Source organism: Apteryx mantelli, chromosome 5 (genome assembly GCF_036417845.1).
Source record: "Apteryx mantelli isolate bAptMan1 chromosome 5, bAptMan1.hap1, whole genome shotgun sequence".
Taxonomy (NCBI): Eukaryota; Metazoa; Chordata; class Aves; order Apterygiformes; family Apterygidae; genus Apteryx; species Apteryx mantelli.
In genome coordinates, this window is record NC_089982.1 from 12,234,243 (window position 1) to 12,255,487 (window position 21,245).

General features: G+C 43.1%; 1 protein-coding gene across 1 annotated transcript in view; it reads left to right on the forward strand.

The window, feature by feature from the left end:
* FRAS1 (Fraser extracellular matrix complex subunit 1) overlaps positions 1 to 21,245 on the forward strand; it is a 182,413-nt gene that overhangs the window by 52,672 nt on the left and 108,496 nt on the right. Inside the window, exons 3-6 of the mRNA XM_067297013.1 lie at positions 16,193 to 16,300; positions 18,163 to 18,255; positions 19,642 to 19,801; positions 20,731 to 20,864. Coding sequence (XP_067153114.1) covers positions 16,193 to 16,300; positions 18,163 to 18,255; positions 19,642 to 19,801; positions 20,731 to 20,864 — 495 coding nt within the window. The remainder of the gene's footprint in view (positions 1 to 16,192; positions 16,301 to 18,162; positions 18,256 to 19,641; positions 19,802 to 20,730; positions 20,865 to 21,245) is intronic.

Sequence of the window (21,245 nt, forward strand, 5' to 3'; positions counted from 1 at the left end):
CTAGCCAAGCGTGAAGTAGCATGACAAGCATTAGCTCACACCATGTCAGCAAGTGATCTTCAAACTGGTGAATATCCACAGCAGCACTGGAAGTGGTGTGATGAAAGCTCCCTGTTAGTCTCTTGTCTCTGAATGCTTGTGGACATTGATGCCTGGAGCTTTATATACCCAAGAGATGTGCTTTGAAAAATATATTAGCAAACATTCGTTTAAGCTTATTAAGGAAACAGAATTTAAATGGTTCTAGCAGAAGTATAACAAAAGCAATTTTTCAGGTGTTACTTTCAGTAATATTCAGCCCGTTCTTGAATGACTGAGGATGGAGGGAAGATACATATTCCTCTTCAACATGAAGTTGGAGGCCTGCATACATTTTGCCATTGCTGAATATTTAATAGAGCGGCTCCTGTAGATTAAGACAGCGCTATAGTAAAGGAATAAAGTGATTTGATAGAAAACTGTCCCTTTTCTAAACCATGAGCATCAAAGAGATTTAAGGACCACCTGGTCTGTTTTCAAGAGTCTAGATAAGTGCATATGCATGTACTTTTTCTCACACTTACTGCTCTAGTCACCATTATAGGTTTGCTGTATAAATTGTTCCCAAGCTTTTATCACAGATTTACTCTGAGCGAGGTGTTAAGTGCTGAAAAAGGGGGTGAGAGAGAAAAATTCATGTGCATGAGCCTTAGAGGTTATGGTAATCTTTGTCCCTTATCTTGCTTCTATTCTGGAAAGTCGAGTTTTGTAAAATTGGCTTTTCTATAGAAGAAAAACTGTAGTAAAGGGAGCAAACTGGAGAGCTGTGCAAAGTGCATGTTGTATTTATTTTTAGAACAACTCCTGACATCACTCTGGCATTACATTCGAAGAGCAGTTTGTAGAATCATGATGTTACACATTTTTATGCATCAAAAAAAATATATACTTTAGATAGGATTAGAAGGTTTTAATTTTAAATGAATATTTTTTTTGCCATGACCTTTTTTGCAGTGCTTCTGAATAATGAAAGCAAAATGAACTGTTTCAGCATGAGCCTGAGAAACTCTGTAATTTATTTCCCATTGAATGCTGCCACTTTTCAATGTAAAATATGATTTATTTCTGGGCGATGGCCAATCATGCCAATTAACATAACTGTACTTCTTCTGCTGAGACTGACGGCACCGTGGTTTTGCTTATGTCTTATCTGACTCGTAAGAGGGAATTTAAATGCCTTACACAACTGTTTCTCATCCCTTCTTCCCCCCAAAGCAATGGATCGTGATTTGTCTGAGTGCCCCTTCCAGCCCTGTAGTTACTTCTTCCCTCCACTGCACCGCTGTCAGTGAGTGCCTCCCTGGAGGCCTTCTTAACCCCTGCTTGTGGGTGCTCCCTTGCTCCTCTTGCGCCCTTGTGGCTTTTTCTGATGCTAGCTACCTGGTGGCAACCTGAAATTCAGGGTGTAGACCAGATCCAGCGGGATCTCGTCAGTGTTTTCGGTCCCGTGAGTCAGTCTCTCTTGATTTATCTCAGAGGAAATCCTGATGGATAGCAATTTTGGCATTGCAAAGCTGCTGCGTTTGTTTCAGAAAAATGATACTTGGCTTTGGCTTTGGATGAGTTTGTCACCTTAACAAAGAACAGGATACCGGGGTTGCCGGCAGGCGCCTCAGGCTGGAGTACAGCAGTGCCGAGCGCTCAGCTGAGGTGGCTGAAGGTGGCTCTTGCCCTGCTGTGAACTCATTATCTCAGAGGGAAGCTGCAGGGCAGTGGACGTATTTCACTGCGTGACCACGAGGTCCACGTGTTCCTTTCTAGGAATGCCTGTTAGTGCTGGTGACCGGCCGCTCACAGGGGCAGCTGCCCCTGGCAGTTGGAAATCCAAGAATTAAAGCTTAGTGGTGGGGTAGAACTTTTTTGCCGTCTCTCACGACTCAGAGACAGCAAGGAAAATTAGGCCAAATCTTGTCCTGTCAAGAGACTTAAGGGCAAGTAAAAATTACCAGTAATGTTAGTTCTATTTCTTAGGTCTTCAATGATCTATTTGTCATTTGTCATCCCGTTTTTTTGCCTTCACCGTCTCCCATCTTCCACTCTGTTTCTGGCTGACTTCTGAGCCTGTCATGTAGAGCGAGTGTCGTTACTTTCTCTGCTGCTGAATATGTCCTCCATCAAAAGGGGTATTTTGGTTAGTATAGCTTGAATGACAGATTTCATAACGAATGGTTGGCAGTGGACTTGGAGTTCAGTGGCTTTTCTCAGGATAAGTGACATCTTGTTCATTAATCGTGCTGTCACGGTTCAAGGCAGTTCACCATACAGCGTTCACCTTTCTCTTTAGCTCCAGCTAGCCATGAGTGCGAGGCTGTGCAAGGCTGTTTAATGGTGCAATAGAGAGAAAAAAGTTCATAAAAGCTGAATAATCAATAAAGAGGAAGGAAAGAATCTAAAGAGAATAAAAAATGCATTAAAAAAATTCCCCAAGCAGGGCCTGGTGCTGCCTTCATTACAACTCAGTAGCAAAATCTCCCATTAATGAAGACATGGGCAGAGAAAGTTAAGATAACAAAATGAATAGGGTAACCTGAAACTCGGGTAATTTCTTCTGTATTGGAGCAAGAGAGAACCAACTGTAGTTTTCTTCAGCTTGTTTCGAATGGAATACACTTTGTTGTAAATGTAAAAAATCATTGGTTTTAGAGAGTGCAGGAGCCAGTGAAGAGTAGGGACCATGTTGCTTAGCTCAACTGTTTCTTCTCTGCTTTCTCGCCCACTGCGAGAGGACCTGTCACTCTTGATCTGCACTGGCAATCAGTCACAGCCCTGGTGCTGAGGACATGTCTTCAAAACAGTTTGGGCTACAGTTCCAGGCCCGTGTCATTTTTCCTTTAGGCAGCCACGTGCTGGAGGAGATTATTGCTTTCATTGCAGTACACACAGGTGGAGGGGAAGAGGACAGAAAAATCTTTCTTTGTGTCTTCCTTTCGTGTTCAGTGATAATCTTGCTGGGAGTTACAATCTGAAATTACAGTGGGAGGTTTTGTTTTTTAAAATATTTGTCACTACCTGAGTGCTTTTTTTTCCTCCCCTTAAGGCAGCTGGGAAAGATAAGCCGGTTCTGGCATATTTCAAGGTGAAACGTGTGTGCGTGTGATGTTTTTCTGCACACTCGCTAGACAGCAGAATGTGCTGATAAGGCAGATAATGACTGGACAGATGTAATCCCTAAAGCAAACAGTTACAAGGAAAATGTACTGCTGAAGGAGTCACTGTTTTTCAGATGTGCATACTGTGTGCTGATATTAACCTATCGCAAGATAGCACTCCCTCTTGCCCCAGTATTTCACTCCAGTGCCTCTTTCCATTCCTTCTAATCATTTAATAGAGTAACTTGTTTCATTGATTATTTTTAGGATTCCTAGACTGATCTTTTGGGAAAACTATATTTCTACATTTGCCAGGGCCTTGAGATTTGTTCTGCTCGTAGACATGCACTATACCTGCTGTTGCAGCCTACTACCAATAGTACCCTTCAATGCAAATGTTGTGGTTGGACCTACTGTTTGATAGCAAATCCTCTCTTCTTGCCAGAAATGCTAAGTGCATTCCCTCAGTGCAGTCACTTTTGCAGATGAACGGTCTTTTTCTACCTGCTCCATCATCTCAGACTAGGCTCTAGCCAGATGCCAGTAGTTCATTTTCTTTTTTGGGCTGAACCTCTCAGTTTGAATTGCCCAGTGATGAGCTACAGGGCATGTGTATACGAGAAAGTTAGCTCGTGGCATATTGCACAACCTAATTTTACAAGGCAGTGCTTGGACCGTGTGCCCGTCCTCACAGAGCGCTTCTGGGCTGGGGCTGGGACAGACCAGCGCTTTGTCTCGGCCCCGTGGCCTGACTCCCTGACTGGTGGCAAATACTCAGGACAAGTGGGTAAAAACCAGGGAAGGTGTAAGAGTGAGCCTTCTCTCGGCTTCTGTTAATTAGCACTTCAGGGCCTTAAGGAGCTGGAGTTTGAATCTGGGTACTCATATTTCATAGATATGGATGGGCCTGTTTTTCACGTGCTGTCTGTTGTCTTTGTTAATCTCGTTACGCTGCTTTGGTTCATCAGAGGTGAGTGCCTCAAGACAGACCCTCTCTCTGTGGGGGTGGAGGGGGGTTAATGCCTGGGGAGTTGATGAGGAGGAGTGCTAGACACTGGCTCTGCAGAAAGTTTGTTATAAAATAGAGGAAATAAGGCAAAAGATGGATGGTGTGAAACATCTGTAGAACTTGTTATCTTTTGTTACATCTTATCCATCACAAAATGTCACAGCGACTTCTTTCCTTTGCAGAAGCACACAAATGCGTATGTCATCTTGCCCTTTTTAGGATGTTTTAAGTCTTATTTTATTTCTGAGCTTATAGCTTCCTTGTGCTTAAGTCAGTTAATTTAATCATTTGTAACAGATGGCAACATTGAGCCCACATTTTCAAATAAAATACGAGGCTGTTACACACCTTTTGCTGACATTTATTTCAATTTGTTTGGCCATAAAATTGCCATCTTGTTAAATCTTGACAGCTACCAGTGAACCAGAGGCTCTTGAAACAATACTAGAGCACATGAACACAGCCCGTGAAATCCATTTTTCTACAGACCTTTCCTAATCATTTTTGTTCAGTAATGAAGCCTTTGTTCGTAAAGATTAATGACTCTGCAGGACTTTTGCAGGGGTCCCCTTCCCCCTTTGAAGGAAAAAGAGAACCAGTTTATGAATCTGCTGCATAGGGAGCTCAGGTTAAAGATAAGGACATAAAGGGTTGTATTTTCTGGGAGCTGTATGAGAGATTACTGTGCTTGGATCCACAGTAACAATAGTAGGATTCGAGGTACATAATTCCTTGCTTTGTGCTTTCAGAGTATACCTCCTAAATATCCAGCTTGGAATTGGAAATATATATATATATGTTTGTTAAAGTGGCCTGCAAAATTGCTCTACAGTCTATTATTGCCTTCAAGAAACAGAAATAGAGTTACATTTCACCCAGCACAGTATTTGGAGGGCCTATTACAAATGACTTACTGAAAGATATTTTCTTTTTCTACTGAGTCAGCTGGCGGTGTTGCAATGATTTTCATGCCCTGATGGTTTTTGCTAGAGATGGGATAAAAGGCTTAGCCAATCCTGGTCATTCTGTCCTGGCTAGGTACAATTGACAGTGAAGCTTTTGGCCCAACATTGCCTGCGTTTCAGCAGCACAACAGGGTGAATTTGAAGCTCTGCGTCCTGCTGGGAATATTACCTCATCATTCAATATAGTGATGTTGGGACTACAGAGGGTGTTCCCTCCTCCCTTCGAAAACATGAAGTAATGCTCAAAAGGCCAACGCTATTTTCTAGAAAGTATAGTCAGACTCTCCTCTGCAGGGCATCCCTTATATTATATGCACTGGATTCAGCTGGTTTAATAGCCGATTTCAAATCTGTGATAATTTTTTCAAGCTGTGGTTCTGTGCACAGTTCTTGACAGTGGTTGCCTGCAGTTTTACAGCCTTCAGCATTCAACATTGGCTACTTGCGTCCTGGCAGCTTTCACATGTTCAGTTCTCTAACAAGCGGCGTCATTTTAAGGGGATAGACTATAACCTCCTTGGTGCTCTTGGACAGGTAAAGATGCCCTTTGCCTTAGCTGCACTTGCATGCTGTGCACTTATTCCATTGCACACCAGAGGCTCTGGCTCTTGCTGCTCCAAAGAAAGCCATTATGTCACAATAAATTCTATAATTAAAGCCGTGATCAAGTTTAGGTTAAATTAATCCCTTCAACAGCTGTTCAGTCAAACACTCCTGGTTTGATACCCTTTCAGAAGTCATTTTTGGGAGGATATTTGAAGTTTGTCAGTTGGCAGGTTATGAAATGTTTGAGTAAAGGGGGTAAAAAAACAACAGAAGGAGACTTGAGGAGAATTGCTGGTGTGTCTGGCTTGTCAAACCTGGGCACATGCAATTTGGCATGAAAAAATCCATGGCAAAAGCAGAAGAAAGCTTGTGAACTTGAGCCTTTTCTCGTTTCACGATCACCTCCCCTGTGGGCTGTTTCCCAGCTCAAGGGACGTGCACAAGGTGTTTGTTCAGTGCCCGAGGGCACTGGCGGGGTGAGGCACGAATTAGCAGCGCTGCCACTTCTTGGTTGGGCCAGCTCAGCCACCAGGGCACTGGCTGCTTTTCAGTGAAAGGCAGGAGCGGACTTATGGGTCGCTGAGCCGGTTGCTAAAGGACAAGAGCGTGAGGCTGTTCCCCGTCAGGGGATGGAGGTCAGGGCGGATTCTGCTGCCGAGTCCACTGAGGTGTCAGCAGAATGAAATGGCTGGTTGTCACAGACTTATTCAGAGATGACTTTTTCTTTGATTTGTTCAGAACTGCCTGTCAACGTTAATTCATCTGGGTTCCTTGCATTTTGGGAAGGCAGTTTGTCTCTTGAGAGAAACATCTTGCTGGAGGTCTCCCAGTAGTCAGTTGTGGAATTAGGAATTCAACCTAGGTCTTCTAGGTTTTTCCCTTTATTCTTTCCCCGCTGCCCCAAGCTGTTCTCAGGTGCTGTCCTGGGGTAATACCTGCTCTCAGCAAGGATCCAGTGTTTTATCCTACCATTTGCCTGACGCCCATTTTTGTGCCTGTTGCAGAACATCTTTTAGCTCCCCACAAGGGAAACGCTTTTTCGCTCCATGTGTGGTTAAGCTCTGGAACTGTGCTGCAAGATGTTGTCGATGCTTAAAATTTACATGCGTTCAAGGGGAGACTGGGCAAATTCACAAATGCAGAAATACCGCGTCTGACTTAGGAAGTCTCTGAGCTGTAAACTGAATGGGAAGTGTTTTGGGAAGAAGTAGCGTTTTCTGTATTTCTGTATTTCTAGTCTCATCTGTCCGATTTTGGCTGTTGTCAAAAGCAAGCTCCTGGGCCAGATGGAGCTTTTGCTCTCACTGAGTGCGGTGGTATTGGGATCATAACCCCTTCCCTGTAATAGTTTTTACTATTAGTTGTTCTCTGTGTCCTTTTATGGATGGTCCCAATGCGTGAAGAAAGTGTGCAAGGGAACCGCAGGCTGTTTGGGGCAAACTTTTCCTTATCCTGCCATATTGTTGGTGCTTAAGAAAATGTTTTTAAAAGAAGTCAAGCTGTGGAAAAATGGAGTTAGGCAAGAATGACTAACTGTAAGCCTTTATACCTTTCATTTCTTAACTGCTGCAATGCTGTTTTAGGAGTGGAGCGTGTTATCTGTGGTCAGGTGGGCAGAAGCTCTGCGTGCTTCCCTGTAGCTGTGCCGTACGGCGCTGGGCGGAGGGCTGCCTCACCTGGGCCTCCACGTTATTATCTAAGTGTAAAGCAACTCTGTGTCGCCAGCTTTCAGTATTTTCTGGGAAGTTCCTGTGTTTGATTAGATAAGAGGTGTCCAATTACTGACAGCTTGAAAATGGAAAATAATTTATGATTTAAGTCTGAAAAAAACCCCTGAGAAAAAGAAAAGAAAAACAAGTTCCTACTTGTGTGGCTGTGGATAAAAGCTTAAAAAAGGGACCACTTTGTGCCATCCAGGCCTCAAGAGAACCGCATCATCTCATGACTTTAAAGTCAATTTTCTAGTTTGGGGAATGTTGCTAAAAATTGTGGGTTTGAATCTGTATTTTCTTTCAAAAATCTCTATTGCTTTATGGAAAGATGTAGAATGCTAATGACACTTTAATTCAAGAGGGAAAGAAAGCTCAATTCTATGGAAGAAGATACAGTCTTCAGGCTCTCTCTTATTGGGGCAATGTTTTCTATGCATCTTTTTTATTGTATGCAGCATGATTTTCTCATGAGTGGGCAAGGATGTTTTGTGTGTTCCTGGATTAATAAAGTCAAACACAGTGCTTTCTGTCAGGGCTCAGGTTTTGTACCTCAGCTTTCAGTAACATGTCTGCATGGAAAGCAGCTTCATCTCTGGAAATAGCTCTCTCGGGGCGCTTGGCTTTTGCTGCTATGTAGGGAAACTGGTGTTCTTCTTCCTCTGCACTGCCTAAAAAAATTGGAGCATAAAACACTCTGATTTACACAACAGACTTTTACCTAATGAAAAGAGAGGAACTCAAACTTTTTCTTTATTTAAATTGCATTTGTTTTGAAAAAATACATTTGAAATTATGACAACCAGAAGGCTTAAGCTTATTATAGTTTGTTAAAATCATTTACATTAATGATAAAAAACAAATAGCATATGTTTACAGCCAGCTTTTTTCTTAAAGTCAAACTGTTGAGCTTCTGGAGTTTTTTCAGTAACTGCACAGAAGGAATACAGTGCTAAACCAATTTCTGGCAATAGGAGCCCTTTTTGCAGGGGCCAAGCAAATAATGATTGGTTTCAGTTTATTCAAGTAATTTATCTTTTTTCCTTCAAAGCGAAGAAATTAACAGTTAAAAAGGAAGGAAAGAAATCTTCTTTCAGGAGTAAAAGCTAGGCATGGAAAGCTGAAATCTACTAGTCTGAAATCTCAAAGTGTGGTGCAGCTACGTTGCTTGTAATTAATCGCTTTTAAATGCAAAACTTTCTCCTGAAATTATTTTTCTTTCATACTCATCACAGAGAAAGTTACTTAACTAATTAAGAGTACTTCAAAAATAGTACTTGGGTTAATTTTTTGTCTTACAAGTACTGATATGAATTGATTAGAAGGGGGAAAGAAAGCATAAGAATCAGCATACATATGTGCTGAACTACACAGTCACTTCAATCATTGTATGCAGCAGTGTTGCTTCTTCCAGTGAGGCAAAGGTGTGCAGTGGTTAGCGCAAAGGCTGTGTCTGAATACAGATGAATACATTTTAATGGTGACCAACCAGGGAGCGTTAACCTTTCTAGAGGAACACAGCTGCAGAGACACAATTGAACTGGTAGGTTTAAATCAAGATTTCTGTATGCTGATTTAAACCATGATTATGACCAATGATTTAAAACTTTTGGTTTTAGTTAATGTACCCTGTTTCTTCACTGAGAATTCAATTTGTCTGAGCTCTTTCCCAGGGACTGCCTTTTGTGTCTGTATGAAAGATAGGATAAAGTATGCAAAAGCATGTAAGTGATTTAAGAATATTGTTTTGTAGTCCTCTGCCTCTGAAATCAATTAGGACTGCTATGAAATTTTACTTGTAGCCTCTTTTTTTCCTGTAAAAGGTCTGGACAACTGGTAAAAGGCGCAATTAGAAAATCTAGAAAAGCAACAGACTAATGAACCACATTTGGTACCTTGTTTTAATTTGTGTAACTTTTAAATTCTCTAATTTGAGGATGGGGATTAATAGTTCCCAATTTCCGAAACAATATGTTAATATTAAATTTGTTGTTAATCAAGCTGTGTGTTCTGCCTTAACTGCGCTGCTCTGTCGTAGGAGTGTTAGACTGAATACATTTCCATTGAGGTCAAGTGGATTTCGATTTGGTTTTAGAGACTAAGCCATTCCCATGTTGTTCTGCTTATAGGCCTGCTGTAATAAGCCCATTAAAAGAGCATTTTCAACAGAGTTTCATTACATGCAAGCACATTTCAGATTTGAGAACACACTCAGCATTGGCAACAATTCCCTCACAAAAGACAAAGTCTAAGCCTGAATGGGCAGTAGGAATCATTTATATGTCTCTGAATTACTTTCATCTGTTCATCGCTCCATTAATGACTATCGCTGCAGACCACATAGCGTGCTCTCAGCTTCCCTTAGGTTTGGGTTTATTCTGCCGATTGCCCGGTATTGTCAACTAATTGGAGTGGAAATGATAAATGAAAGCAGTATTATTAAGGTGCCAAGTCTCCTCGCTTGGCAGCTGGTGGGTGATGCTGGTAATTGTTACCAAAAGTGTAATTGCTCTGGGTGCTGCCTGTGGTTGCCACAAAGCAACCTAATACTCTTTCTCCAAGACATCCAATACCTGCCTTTCTGTAGCTGTCTCTGGTGGAAAACAATGTTTGAAGTAGATCCAGCCCTGCATTCTTGGGCTTTCGGAGACTCCAGCCGCTGTGCGGACTGCCGCGTCTCTTGGGGAGAGCTCGGACCGGCTGCTTCGCTGGTACGTCGTTCCCGGCAGAGCCGGCAGCTCCCCTGCCTGGGGTTTGCAGTGGTGTGGCATCCCCCTTCCCCAAAGGGAAGGTGCCCCCCTCGTGCGCGTCTTGTGGCCTGGAGACACGGCAGCTCCTTTGAAAGTTAATGACATGGAGTTTTACCGATTTCTCTTGAAGTGTAATCGGTAGGGCACGTGGTGAGCAATAGCAACCATATTGTTTTCAGCAGGAAAGGAAAAGTTTCCAGTTTGGTTCCTGGCTAATATTAGGCTCTTCAGCTGTAGACTCCTGTTTTCACCCTGCTTGGTAATTCCAGCAGCACCACCAACCAGATGACCCTTGCTACGAGTTTTGCATGTTACAGTGCAGAATGCAACATCCAGTGGCATTTTATGGATTGGCTGAATACTTCCATGAAGCCATAAGAAATGGGGGGGAGGGGACAAAACCAGCTGTTGCACCCTTCGTATTTCCCCAGTCACTGCACCAGAATAGAGCACAGATTGTTATTTAGTGCGACAGTATCCTGTGTTAAGCTCCATTTGATCAAATTACTGAGGCTTTTTTTTTTGTATTAATAGCAGAGTCCAATTATTTTTAATCTGCTGTTTTTCATTCCTGAGGTAGAGGAAGAACAGCTGCAGCCGTATGAATTTGTGATATTCAGTCAAAAAAGCCATGTTCATAAAGATTTAGGTCTTTCTGTGCTCCAGTTAATATGATAGTGTGGCAGCAGCAAGCCGGGAGGGCTTACAGCTGTGCTGGGTTCCCCCTTCCGCTCGGTGTCTGCCCTTTTCCTCTCCAGCTTATTCTTTGCTTCAAGGCTCTTCTGTAGTGACTGTTACTGTCTTGCTTTTCCTTTCTTCTCTTCTTAGTCTTTCCTTAATGTCTCCCACCTTTTTCTCCTCATCAGTATTCTCCAAACCTACTATGTACTTGTGCTGTGTTTTGGATTTTATTTTGTCTTATCTCTGGATGCCTGTAAGCTCTAACGGCACGGGAATATACTTTGTTTTGTTGGCCCATGTTGTGTAAACCAAACTACTAATTCAGATGCTGTATCTCTTCTTCCAACTTGGCATTATAAAGTTCAGTTGAATTAGATATCGTTTGTTCTTTTGATGTAGAAAATTCAGAGAATTTATTAATTATACCAGGACTAGTTGGCACTTAAAGAGTGCCTCCCATCTTCAGAGTGCTCTGTGCACAGTATTTCATTATTTATACTGTTAATTATATTAGTACTGTAAGGAAAAAGCTCTTTAAATACCCACTGATAAAAGTATACTCTTAACAGGATAGGAATTCCACACTTAAATTGTAGCAGATAATTTATCCACTGAGGTATAGTGCCTTGGAGAAGATGTAAGGAGGATTTACAGCAGTTCTGTGAGTGTCTGCTGAAAAGTCTTGCTTCGTCTCAGAAACAGTAATAATTGGGAGCTTTCAAGTTTCTTTGTAAGTGCTATACAACTGCTGATGAAGCCTCACACTGTGCAGGATGGATAAGCAGGATCCTCATTTTGCAGCTAGGTGATTGATACCTCAGTTCCCATTGGGAAAGTGACTTAGGAGCCTTTCTTAGGTGACTGAGGCTTCTGTATCACTTTCAAACGTGTTTTCCTAGCTTGAGTTGACCAAGTTCTCACAGTTTGGGAGGGGCAAAACTGGGAAGAACATTCACCAGCTTTTGGCCTATGTTTGGTTGCCTTAGCATGTTTGAAATGAAAAAAATAAAAAAAGAATAATTAAAATACTTGCAGTGAAAGATAGCAGCCTGTGTTCTCCAGGTCCTAATAGTGCTACATACATGCCCGTAAATCTTTCTGTGCTTTTCCATATTAGCACTATTATCTACAATGTAAACAGGGAGCACATTAAAATTAGTTTGGAATTTGATCCTACATTTGTCTGCACCCAGCCAGACCACCACAAATAATTGTTGCAATAACATCCCAGTTCCTTTATGCATTTCCACCTGGTTTATGAGGACATGTTAGGATTTTCTGCCCCGTCTCAAAGGAGTTAAAAGGCTTTGCACTTTAAATGGCCCATAGCCTGAGAGTTGCTTTTTGCTCAGTTTAGTGTAGCTATAGCATTATGACATTTGGCAGTATTATAGACTAGAATCCCCGCCTTTATGTGGGGAAATCAGTAAAATTATTGTAGTCAGGAGTCTGACTTGTCCAACCTGAGTGTAGGTCTGTGGCTCCATGGCTAGGAACATAAAGTAAAGGTCTGACTGTCAAAAAAGCTGAACACTGAGGTCTGTGAAACCAGAAGCAGGATTATCATATCTGAAAAATCAGATCGTAGTTTCCTGACTATCAGCTAGAGTCTGGATTCTTAAATCTTCTGGAGTGACGTGCAGGTTTTGTCTGTTACTTGGCAAATGGGGAACATGGCCAAGTGCAGGTGATTCCAGGTGTAACCAGGTGGCTTGGGATCCATTTCAGAGTCTACCCCATGATGTTTTTAGAAAAAACTAATCAGAGCCCACAGACGGGAGCCAGCCTGCTTGGACTATAAGAGAAAATGGGGGAGGGAGAAGACCAAAGAGAACGTTATTTTATCAGGAACCTGAGCGTCTGGGTCTCAGAGTGTGAGTGCGAGTGGCTCTGTACTGCTCGCTTTCCATATGAACCCTTTGGCCATTATTCCAATTCCAATAAATATTTCCATTATAAATATTTCCACTCGGGAAATACTTCTTGTTTTATAAAGCAGAGAAACCACAGGGCGAAGGCTTAGAAGAGCCACAGCTGTCCCTTGCAGGCAGCCTTACATACATCCCTGTGTGATTATGCTTGCAAAATGATGAGGCGCTAAATCTGCACCCTTCCTTTGCCCTGCCCCTGTGCCCAGTGCTTACGCGGTAGCTGACAACTTCTTCTGAGACCTTGGCCTTATCTTCCAATGAATTTGAAAATGCAGGATGCTCTTCAATGTTGATACCATTGTGGCCCAGATTTCCTTCCTTGCCACCCACTATTTCGGGAGTCTCCTTCCAGCTGGAAACAAACAAGTGCATGAATAAATCAATAAATAAATCAAATGATTTAATCAAAAATTAAAGATGACTTTTTGCAAGTGGAAGGCTGTTTGGAGCTCTAGGTATTATCATGAGCCTTAGAACAGAGCTGAGTATGATAAAGCTTTATTAAAAAGAACAGAAGGAATTAACTACAGCATGTGTGTGTTGGCTAAAGCTTGGCGCGCATATAACCTGCTCTGAATTGGCTCTGTAACTGTACAGTAAATCTGCCAGCAAAAACAGTTTCTAGGTGTCTGTTCTACAGCCACAGCCGGGCGTATGTGAGAGGAGAACCAGCTGTATTATCAGAGTGGAAATGACCGTCTCTCTTTGTCACGTTGATTCCTTGCGTCACGAGCTGTGCAGTTACCGCCGCCTCTGACTGTGCTTAGAATTACTGTTGCCGCTCTCTGTAATAGCGAATCTACCTAAATTCGTGATGTTGCTGGAGCACTCATTGGTCGTGCACAAACTTTTCCATGTATGAAGAGCACGGTTTGCTATAAACAAAATGCTTTTGTAAAGCAGCGAACAGAAATAATGGCTTTATTAGTATTGTTTCTGGTTATCCTACTGTATGCGGATTTGGACTGTTGATTCGGTGTCGGAGAGCAAGCCATTTTGTGTCGACACGGAGCAAAGGGGAGGGAACTGGGCTTTTCTGCCTGACAGTCTGCCCTGCCTGCAGGCTGGGTCAGTTGAGAGCGAGCCTCCACCAGTGCCCTCCTTACATCGTGCAGGTGTGACAAAACCTCTTAAGACAGCTCTGAGTTGACTGTCCCCATCATTTGCACAGGTTGGTTTGTGGCACATTAAATGCGGTTTTTAGAATAGCCCGGCACCCAGCAGCTTCTGTGTAAGCACCTAAACAAGGGGCCAGATTCTTCAAGAGATTTTTGGTCTCATTTAGCTGTTTAATGGGCCTTTAGGGCGCATCTCAGTGTTTTATCAGTGTGCTTAGCAGTTTTAGTAGTTAGCCCAAAATATGTTCTTACTAATAAAAGGTTGATCATGTTTTCCTATCTTAATTTGCGTAAGTAGTACTTTACACTGTGAGTAAATTGGCTTATTGGAGTAAATCACCGAAGCATGTCAATGAGTGGCAAAATCTGGTTTTCTTTCAAATCAGGTTAAAATGAGGTTTAACAGCTTGGATCGTGATTATCTGTGTGGCATAAATTTAGCCTGGTGCCTGCAGAGTGGTTGTCTAATGGAAAAGAGCTGCTCAGATAAGAAACTGATCTTTCTCTTTCCATTTTCTTTACGTGGAATTAACTGAAGGTTTTTAAAAACAGATAATTAGCTATGAGTGTAGCAAATATGTCATTCATAATACCTCAGTGTGTAGCTACCAGTTGTTTTTTTAAACTGCTGGAGAAGGTACATACTTCCCATGGATGATTTGACAACTGCAGAGGAGCTGAGTGCAGTCAAGAAAAGAAATTGCTGAAACAAAGGCAGTAAATCACTGGTCTTTTGGTTGACCCGGTAAACATCACCGTAGCAAACTGTTGCTTATGTGAGTTGTCCTATTGAGTCAGTAAGACTCTTTAGGGAAGAATAGGCAAATCTGGCCATTGAGCTTCGAGGTTTACTGCTGGTAAATGGGAGATGGGCTCCTTTCCTGGTTTCTCTCCTTCCCCTCAGAACAAGATTGGGCCGTGCATTTGTATTTGCATTACCAGGGCGTTCTGAGAAAGCTTGCGAATGGCATCTGTGCCAATGACTTCCTGCTCAAAGCAAGGTAACGCAGCGTTAGTGGGAGATCGTCTTTTTGTGCTCGGTTACTAAGCTTAGATATTTTGCTAGGCTGAATCATCTTGCCAGGCAAATCTGACCCAGCAGCTGATCCAGCCCAGCTGTGTCCTGCTCCTGGCATACCCCTTGCTCATAATACAGTGATTGTATTGGCTAGCACTGCCTGACATCCCTGTATGCATTGCATTTCACTCTCTATTTATCCGCACCATGCTTTGGGGGGTGTCGGCGGTGCGAGCCTTCTGTTTTGGAGGCTGTCATCTCCTCGAAGAATCCCCAGGCTCCGTCAGAGAGACTGTTCATACTGACCTGGTGCCAGGACACACTGCCATTTTCTCTGCGTATTATACGTTTGGCTGTGGCAGTGGTCGCCCTCAGCAGACACTGGCACAGGGCATGTGTGAAGCTTCCCTGGTGCTCAGAGCAGTTTTTTGTTCATCATGCCCATTTTGATAGGAAGAGGGATGGCAGGCAGAGCAAGAAGTACAGCAGGCAGGCTTGGCTGCTTTTCTGGGATGCTGCTGATGCTGTTTGCTGTCAGCATGGCTGGAAGTCAGTGTTCAGGAGTAAAGAGAAGGAAGGTTTTGTTTTGCAAAAATCCTGCCAAAAGTAAAGAGTCCCAGGTGAATGCTCAGGCCTTGGAGAAACTGGCAGGAGGCAAGGAAAAGTCCTAGTCTGGCACCTGTCCAAGCAACTGGATGAGGTCTGAGCTGGCTTATGAAAGCATGGTGGTGGCGTCGGATCATGACCTCAGTGCTGAAGGAATGGAAAGGGGTCAAGAAGAGGTGGTGAAAACACTTGCAAATTAGCTGTGGGTTTCCAGTTGACTGCACTGATTGAGTGATGACGACAGCCATTTCCAAATCTGCTGGACTGTCTGCTTAGTCAGAGTTCCCTCCATGACATTTAGAAACAAAAGTGATTGCACAGAGTCTGTTTATACCTGGCCATGCATTCAGCTTTTTTTTTTGACTATACCAGTTTAATTGTATTGTACGTTCTTTAGACCTTTTCTTCCATCTCACAGCCTGAAGTAATGAGCACAGTTTCTTTTGTGCTTTTGATGCGAGAACTTTTGCTTTCCATGTTCCTGCAGGCTCAAAGTTTTGAATATTGCGTTCAACAGCTGGGAGCTCATTGGGTGTCAAGGGTGTCAGTATTTACCTGTATTCTCACACAGTGCTGTTTGCTGCCACAGCTGCGTATCCAGGTGTGGGATGGCCTCAAAGCTGGCTCAGGTGCCTTAGTACAAGCCGTGCTCATAGCAGCAGCTGCAGTTTGGACAGTCTAAACTTGTGTATAGAAAATGGGTCTAATTTAAAACTTATGTTTGTTTGCAGAACAACACAATTTGGAAGCCAGATTCTTGCCAAGACTGCAGTTGCCATAGCAATATTGTCACCTGTGAACCTACTGTCTGCAAACGCCCTCTGTGTGACTTTCAGAAGGTAAGGGGCTGAAACTGCCCAAACACCTACTGGTCTGTTCTGTATAGTGGGAGAAATGTCAGGTCACTCTGGAGTTCCCTGCTTTCCCCATCCTTTAACCCTTGGAATAATTGTGGGCTTGTCAAAATGCTTGTGTTGGAACACACCCAGTGTGTGACATGTAAAAGTATGGCACGGGCAGTTGGGGTGGATGGTTCTACAGTCCCTGTGGAGGCAAAGCTCACAAGAAGAGGATGCAGCATGAGGAGTTTCCCTGGTGGAACTGGCAGAGGTGAGCTGGTTGCGTATCTCTACGCCACTACGTCAGCGTTCTGTGCTCGGCTTCCTCTGTGCAGCTCCCTTTGAACCTGAGGGTCTGATTCGCAGTGGGATTTGGGGGAAGCAAAAGGGACCAGTGAAATCGCACTTTGTCTCCCAGAGTGTGTGTGACTGCCCAGATCAGGCATGGTCCCTGTGCCCTTTCACTTCATTGATGCCAGCCCGTGGAATAAAACCACAGGCGAAGCGCAGCGTGTGAAGCCTTTGTCTCCTTGCCTGCGCTACAACCAGAGCTTGGTGCTGGAATGGCTTGCAGGCTGCCTGTGCTCCAAGGGCAGTCTGGTCCCTGAGGAAGACCCTGAGCTGGGTTTGGACCTCCCAGCATGAGCCCAGCTTCTAATCACCCTTCATTTGAACATGGAGCCAGGTCCCTGTCAAACAAGCAGATGGACGCTTTCCACTCTGATGAACAGCAACAGAGCTGAGATCGTCTGTCTTTTAGTTTCTTGTGCCTTGTGGTGCTTGTTAAGCTTTCATTGTTTCTTGTTTATCTTTCTCTGTCAGAGCCTTCATTAATGGTTGTAGCTAATTGGCCACAGACGTGGTGTTGCATTAGCATCTGGATTACTGGGGTAGTGCACATGAATGACAATGAAAATTAGTGTTTTAAAGAGGGACTGTCAATACAATAATTATATAGCTTTATGAAGCAGATTAAAATGTTTTCCAGTATGACAGCATTAACAGTGAAATAACTTTTGCTCCTTACTATTTTTCTCCTTTATTAAGACTGTGTATTGATTAAAGGACAACCAGAATATTAGGACTTTTTGCGCTAAAGAGGAGAGAGAAAAAAAGAGTGCTGTCATCAGACAGCTAATAGTGAGTGGGCTAGAGAAGATATTGTCATTCATTAAAAAACAGTGTGGTTAAATGAAAATGAAAAGGTAGCAGCTATAAGGCTTATAAAGAGAAAAAGATTTGCATAGTGTAAAACAAAACTGTGCAACTCTTTGACATGGGAAATCATCAAGACCAATAATTTAGTATTTCAAAAAGGTTTGGCCACTTTAATGTTGAGAAGAATTATCGAGGGTCTCAGAAGAAAAAAATCTGATCATCCTTCAAGCATAAACCAATCACAGATCAATGAGGTCAGAGGCTCTGTGGTTTATTTCTTATGTGCTTATTGTGAGATTTCTGCAAACATTGCATATCTTGTTTACAGCAACAAGACATAAGCAGAAACTGGCAGTCTCTCCAAAAAGCATAACAAGTGGTGTTTTAAACATTTGCATATAAAACCTAGTGCAATGTGTGTGTATATTCTTCGTACGTAGGCAGACTGAAAAAAGGAGTATATTAGGTAGATGGAAACTCAGTGAAAACTATTTCTCTTGTGTGAATTAAGAACAAAAAAACAGAACAGTTTCCCCTCCTACCAACTTCACAGTTGAATGAGGTTTAATGGCTTAATCTAAATGAAACATTTAATTTTGTATTCAGCCTCCCAAAGATGTGACATTGAAAGTCCCCTGTCTGTCCCTTCAGGTTAAGCTTCCTATTTCATGTGCACTGCTTATTGGATTCTTGTATCTGTCTAGGGAGAAGTGCTCCAAATAGCCCCCAACAAGTGCTGCCCCGAGTGTGCTTCCCGAGCTGAAGGATTTTGCCAGCACGAAGGACAGATCCGTAGCGTGAGTGCTCTGTTGTGTTCCTCAGCAGGGGCGTTCCTTTCCAGTTTTTAGCTCTCTGACTGTTTGCTTCATGTCAGTGAAGGCTGCTTAGCTGACATGAGGAAAAAGGATCATTCATTGTCACTGTTTCCATCTCAGCTATATTCTGTCACTATCAGATAATGTAATATTTGGGGAGTTTAGACTGCAAGGTTTGTGAAAAGATAATGTGTCACTGAGCAATCATGTGTCCTGTTTGGCTTAAGGGGAGAAAGTTTTCTATCCATTCATTCACTTTGCTGTTTCTGTGGATGTCTGAGACAATATAGTAATGTTAGGAGAAGCAAAATACATTGAACTTGACCCATCAGCTGTCCTGAAAGAAGGTTCTTCTATCAGCAGCAATCTGTGCTGGTAGAAATTGATTGCTCTCATGCGACCTGGGATTACGTATTTTGTAACCCTGGATTATTCAAGAAGCACATTACAGGATGTGATTTCACCTAGGGGACCCAAAAGGCCAAAATAGTAAGAATAAGTGTCTACGGGAAAGAAAATGTGGACGTTCATGGGTAGTAGTTAATGATACATGTCGAACAATAGGCAAATGGAGAAGTATGTCCTAACCGTGAGCCCAGGGTCTAGGTCTCAGGTCTCTTACAGACTTTTCTGTATGACAAGAAGCAAGTCAGGTCCAAATCTTGGGGAACCTGCTGAAATGCCAAATACTTTTGAATGTCTGGTACCCTCTACACCTCAGATGGAGATTGTAGCTCTCTGTTTTAGTGGGGTGACATGACCGGCACAAATCTGTTATGAGCCAGACAGAAGAGACTGGACTAGGAGGGACTGGTTGGAGAGCATTGCAATACATCAACATGTTTCTTTTGGGGACCAAATTTTTTTCACCTTGCCTCAGGACAGGAGTGTTGTTACTTCATTAATGAATCAGCAAAGTTAACAAGATTTTACTCACAGTGAAGTACTTAACTATATGGGGCTCAGTGTTGCGGTCAGGTGTGCGTTGGGGCTCCTTTTGAACAGTTCCAAGGAAAACACGCAGGGATAGCTGAAGCATGTCTCTAAAGACTCCACCCGATGGAGACAGTGCTCATACCCGTTAGACTGGGACTTCGGAGGTGGGGTGTTGCTGGCTTCCCCCCTGCAGCAGGAAGGCAAAATAGGCTGATCTCTAAGTTTGCTACTGTCCCGATTTTAGCTTCTTTTTTGCCGCAACAGTGCAGCCAGGAGTAAGGACTACAACCTACAGGGCTTGGCTGGGCCTGCAGAAGAGGAAAGTGAAACACTGGCATAGGGTGGCTCAGCCAGGAGAAGGTAATTTGCAGATCTCCTTAGCAGTTAGATTCATGCGTGTGTTTTCTGTGTCTTTTTTGTTGTTCATTGCAGCATGGCACGCAGTGGGCCAGCTCTGGATGTGTCCTGTGCTCCTGTGCCCACGGGAAGGTGAACTGCACCCCCAAGGTCTGCCCAACCCTCGCTTGTGGAAGAGGGGAGCTGCAGTACACTGCTCAGGGAGCCTGCTGTCCCAAATGTGGGGGCCCTGGCGGTGAGTATCGCGTGTGAATGGGACACCATCTGGCTTCAGTGATCTGAGCAGTAGGTAACTAGCTGGAAATCTCCTTTTAGTCCCCAAATTTGGAAAGTTTTCTTTTCTTGCTCAATTCTGTTGGGAAAACACCTAGATCAAGTGTGTCTCTTAATTCTCTTTCTGTCCTGTTACTGTAGTTACATTCCTAAGGGCTTCACCCATAGGCCAAAAGCAAGTGATAAACTTTCAGCAGTGAACAGATGTGCCTAATGCTCTGTCCTTGTTTTTGAGACTATGAGTTAGGGAAAAGAATGCAGATATTTCCTGTATAGTGAGGGTACTCTTGGCCCTTGCAGATTAATACTGCAAGTTCCCAAAATGCCTGAACTGTTGGATACTTCTTCTCATTCAAATCCAGTGGGAGCAGTACATCCAGAGCTCTTAATTCTCGAGTCTAAAGCCCTTGAAAACTGTTGGAATTGTTATAATTATTTGCTACTTTGAGAAACCAGGATTTTGAATTCTGTTTTAATTAATTGAATTCTGTTTTGAAATCTGTTTTAATTATTCTAATCACTCTGGCTTGTTTTCAAAGATATCTTTGTGTCATAGGCATATTCATGAATAAAGACTCTTGATATACATTCCCTTTTCTTTCCCCAAAGTACTGAGGAACAAAATATCCCCATATTGCAGTAGTTCCTTTCTGTATGCAACAGCTGCACCTGCTAACACGCGACAGACTTTAACAGTGTGAAATTGTTGCAGCGAGTGAGAAGCTGCAGGGACTGGGCCAGCGAACACAGTGCATTGTGCAGCAAGCCCATGCAGAACCCGGTATCCCCTTGGGAGCAACGTGTATGCTTGCGATGATGGGGAATGGGTAGTGGAAAGGGATTAAAGGACATGTGAAAAGGGAATTACCCAATGTCTTAAATGTCTCTTAGAGTCGTGCTCCTTTGATGGCCACTTGTTCCGGGATGGAGAAGACTGGCATCTCGGTCAGTGCTCCAAATGCATCTGCAGGAATGGCGTGACTCAGTGCTTCGTGGCTTCCTGCCAGCCTGTGCTGTGCAGTCAGGTCAGGACCCATCGGCCTTCGGGGGACATTATTCTTGGCTGTTTTCTTTTCCTTGGCAAGATGTACAAACTAGCAGGCAGATCTCCTATGTGGAAAGTGGTGATTTGGAAAAGGGAGTTTTGATTTCTGGAAATACGGAATGATAGATAAATCTGTCAGTATACACAAGTGCCGTCTGTCTCTTTCCCAACACATTCTCTCCCCACCATTTTACTCTTATCATGAATTTGCTGGCTAACTAGGCAAAAGTATCATCTAGAGGAACTGTGATTTTGGTTTTGTACTAAAATAATGATGCAGAGTTGATCAGGAAGTGTTTTTATTTCTCTGGGGGAAGGAATGAAAGAACAAGGGTTTTAATGGGGATTTGTCTTCACAAAC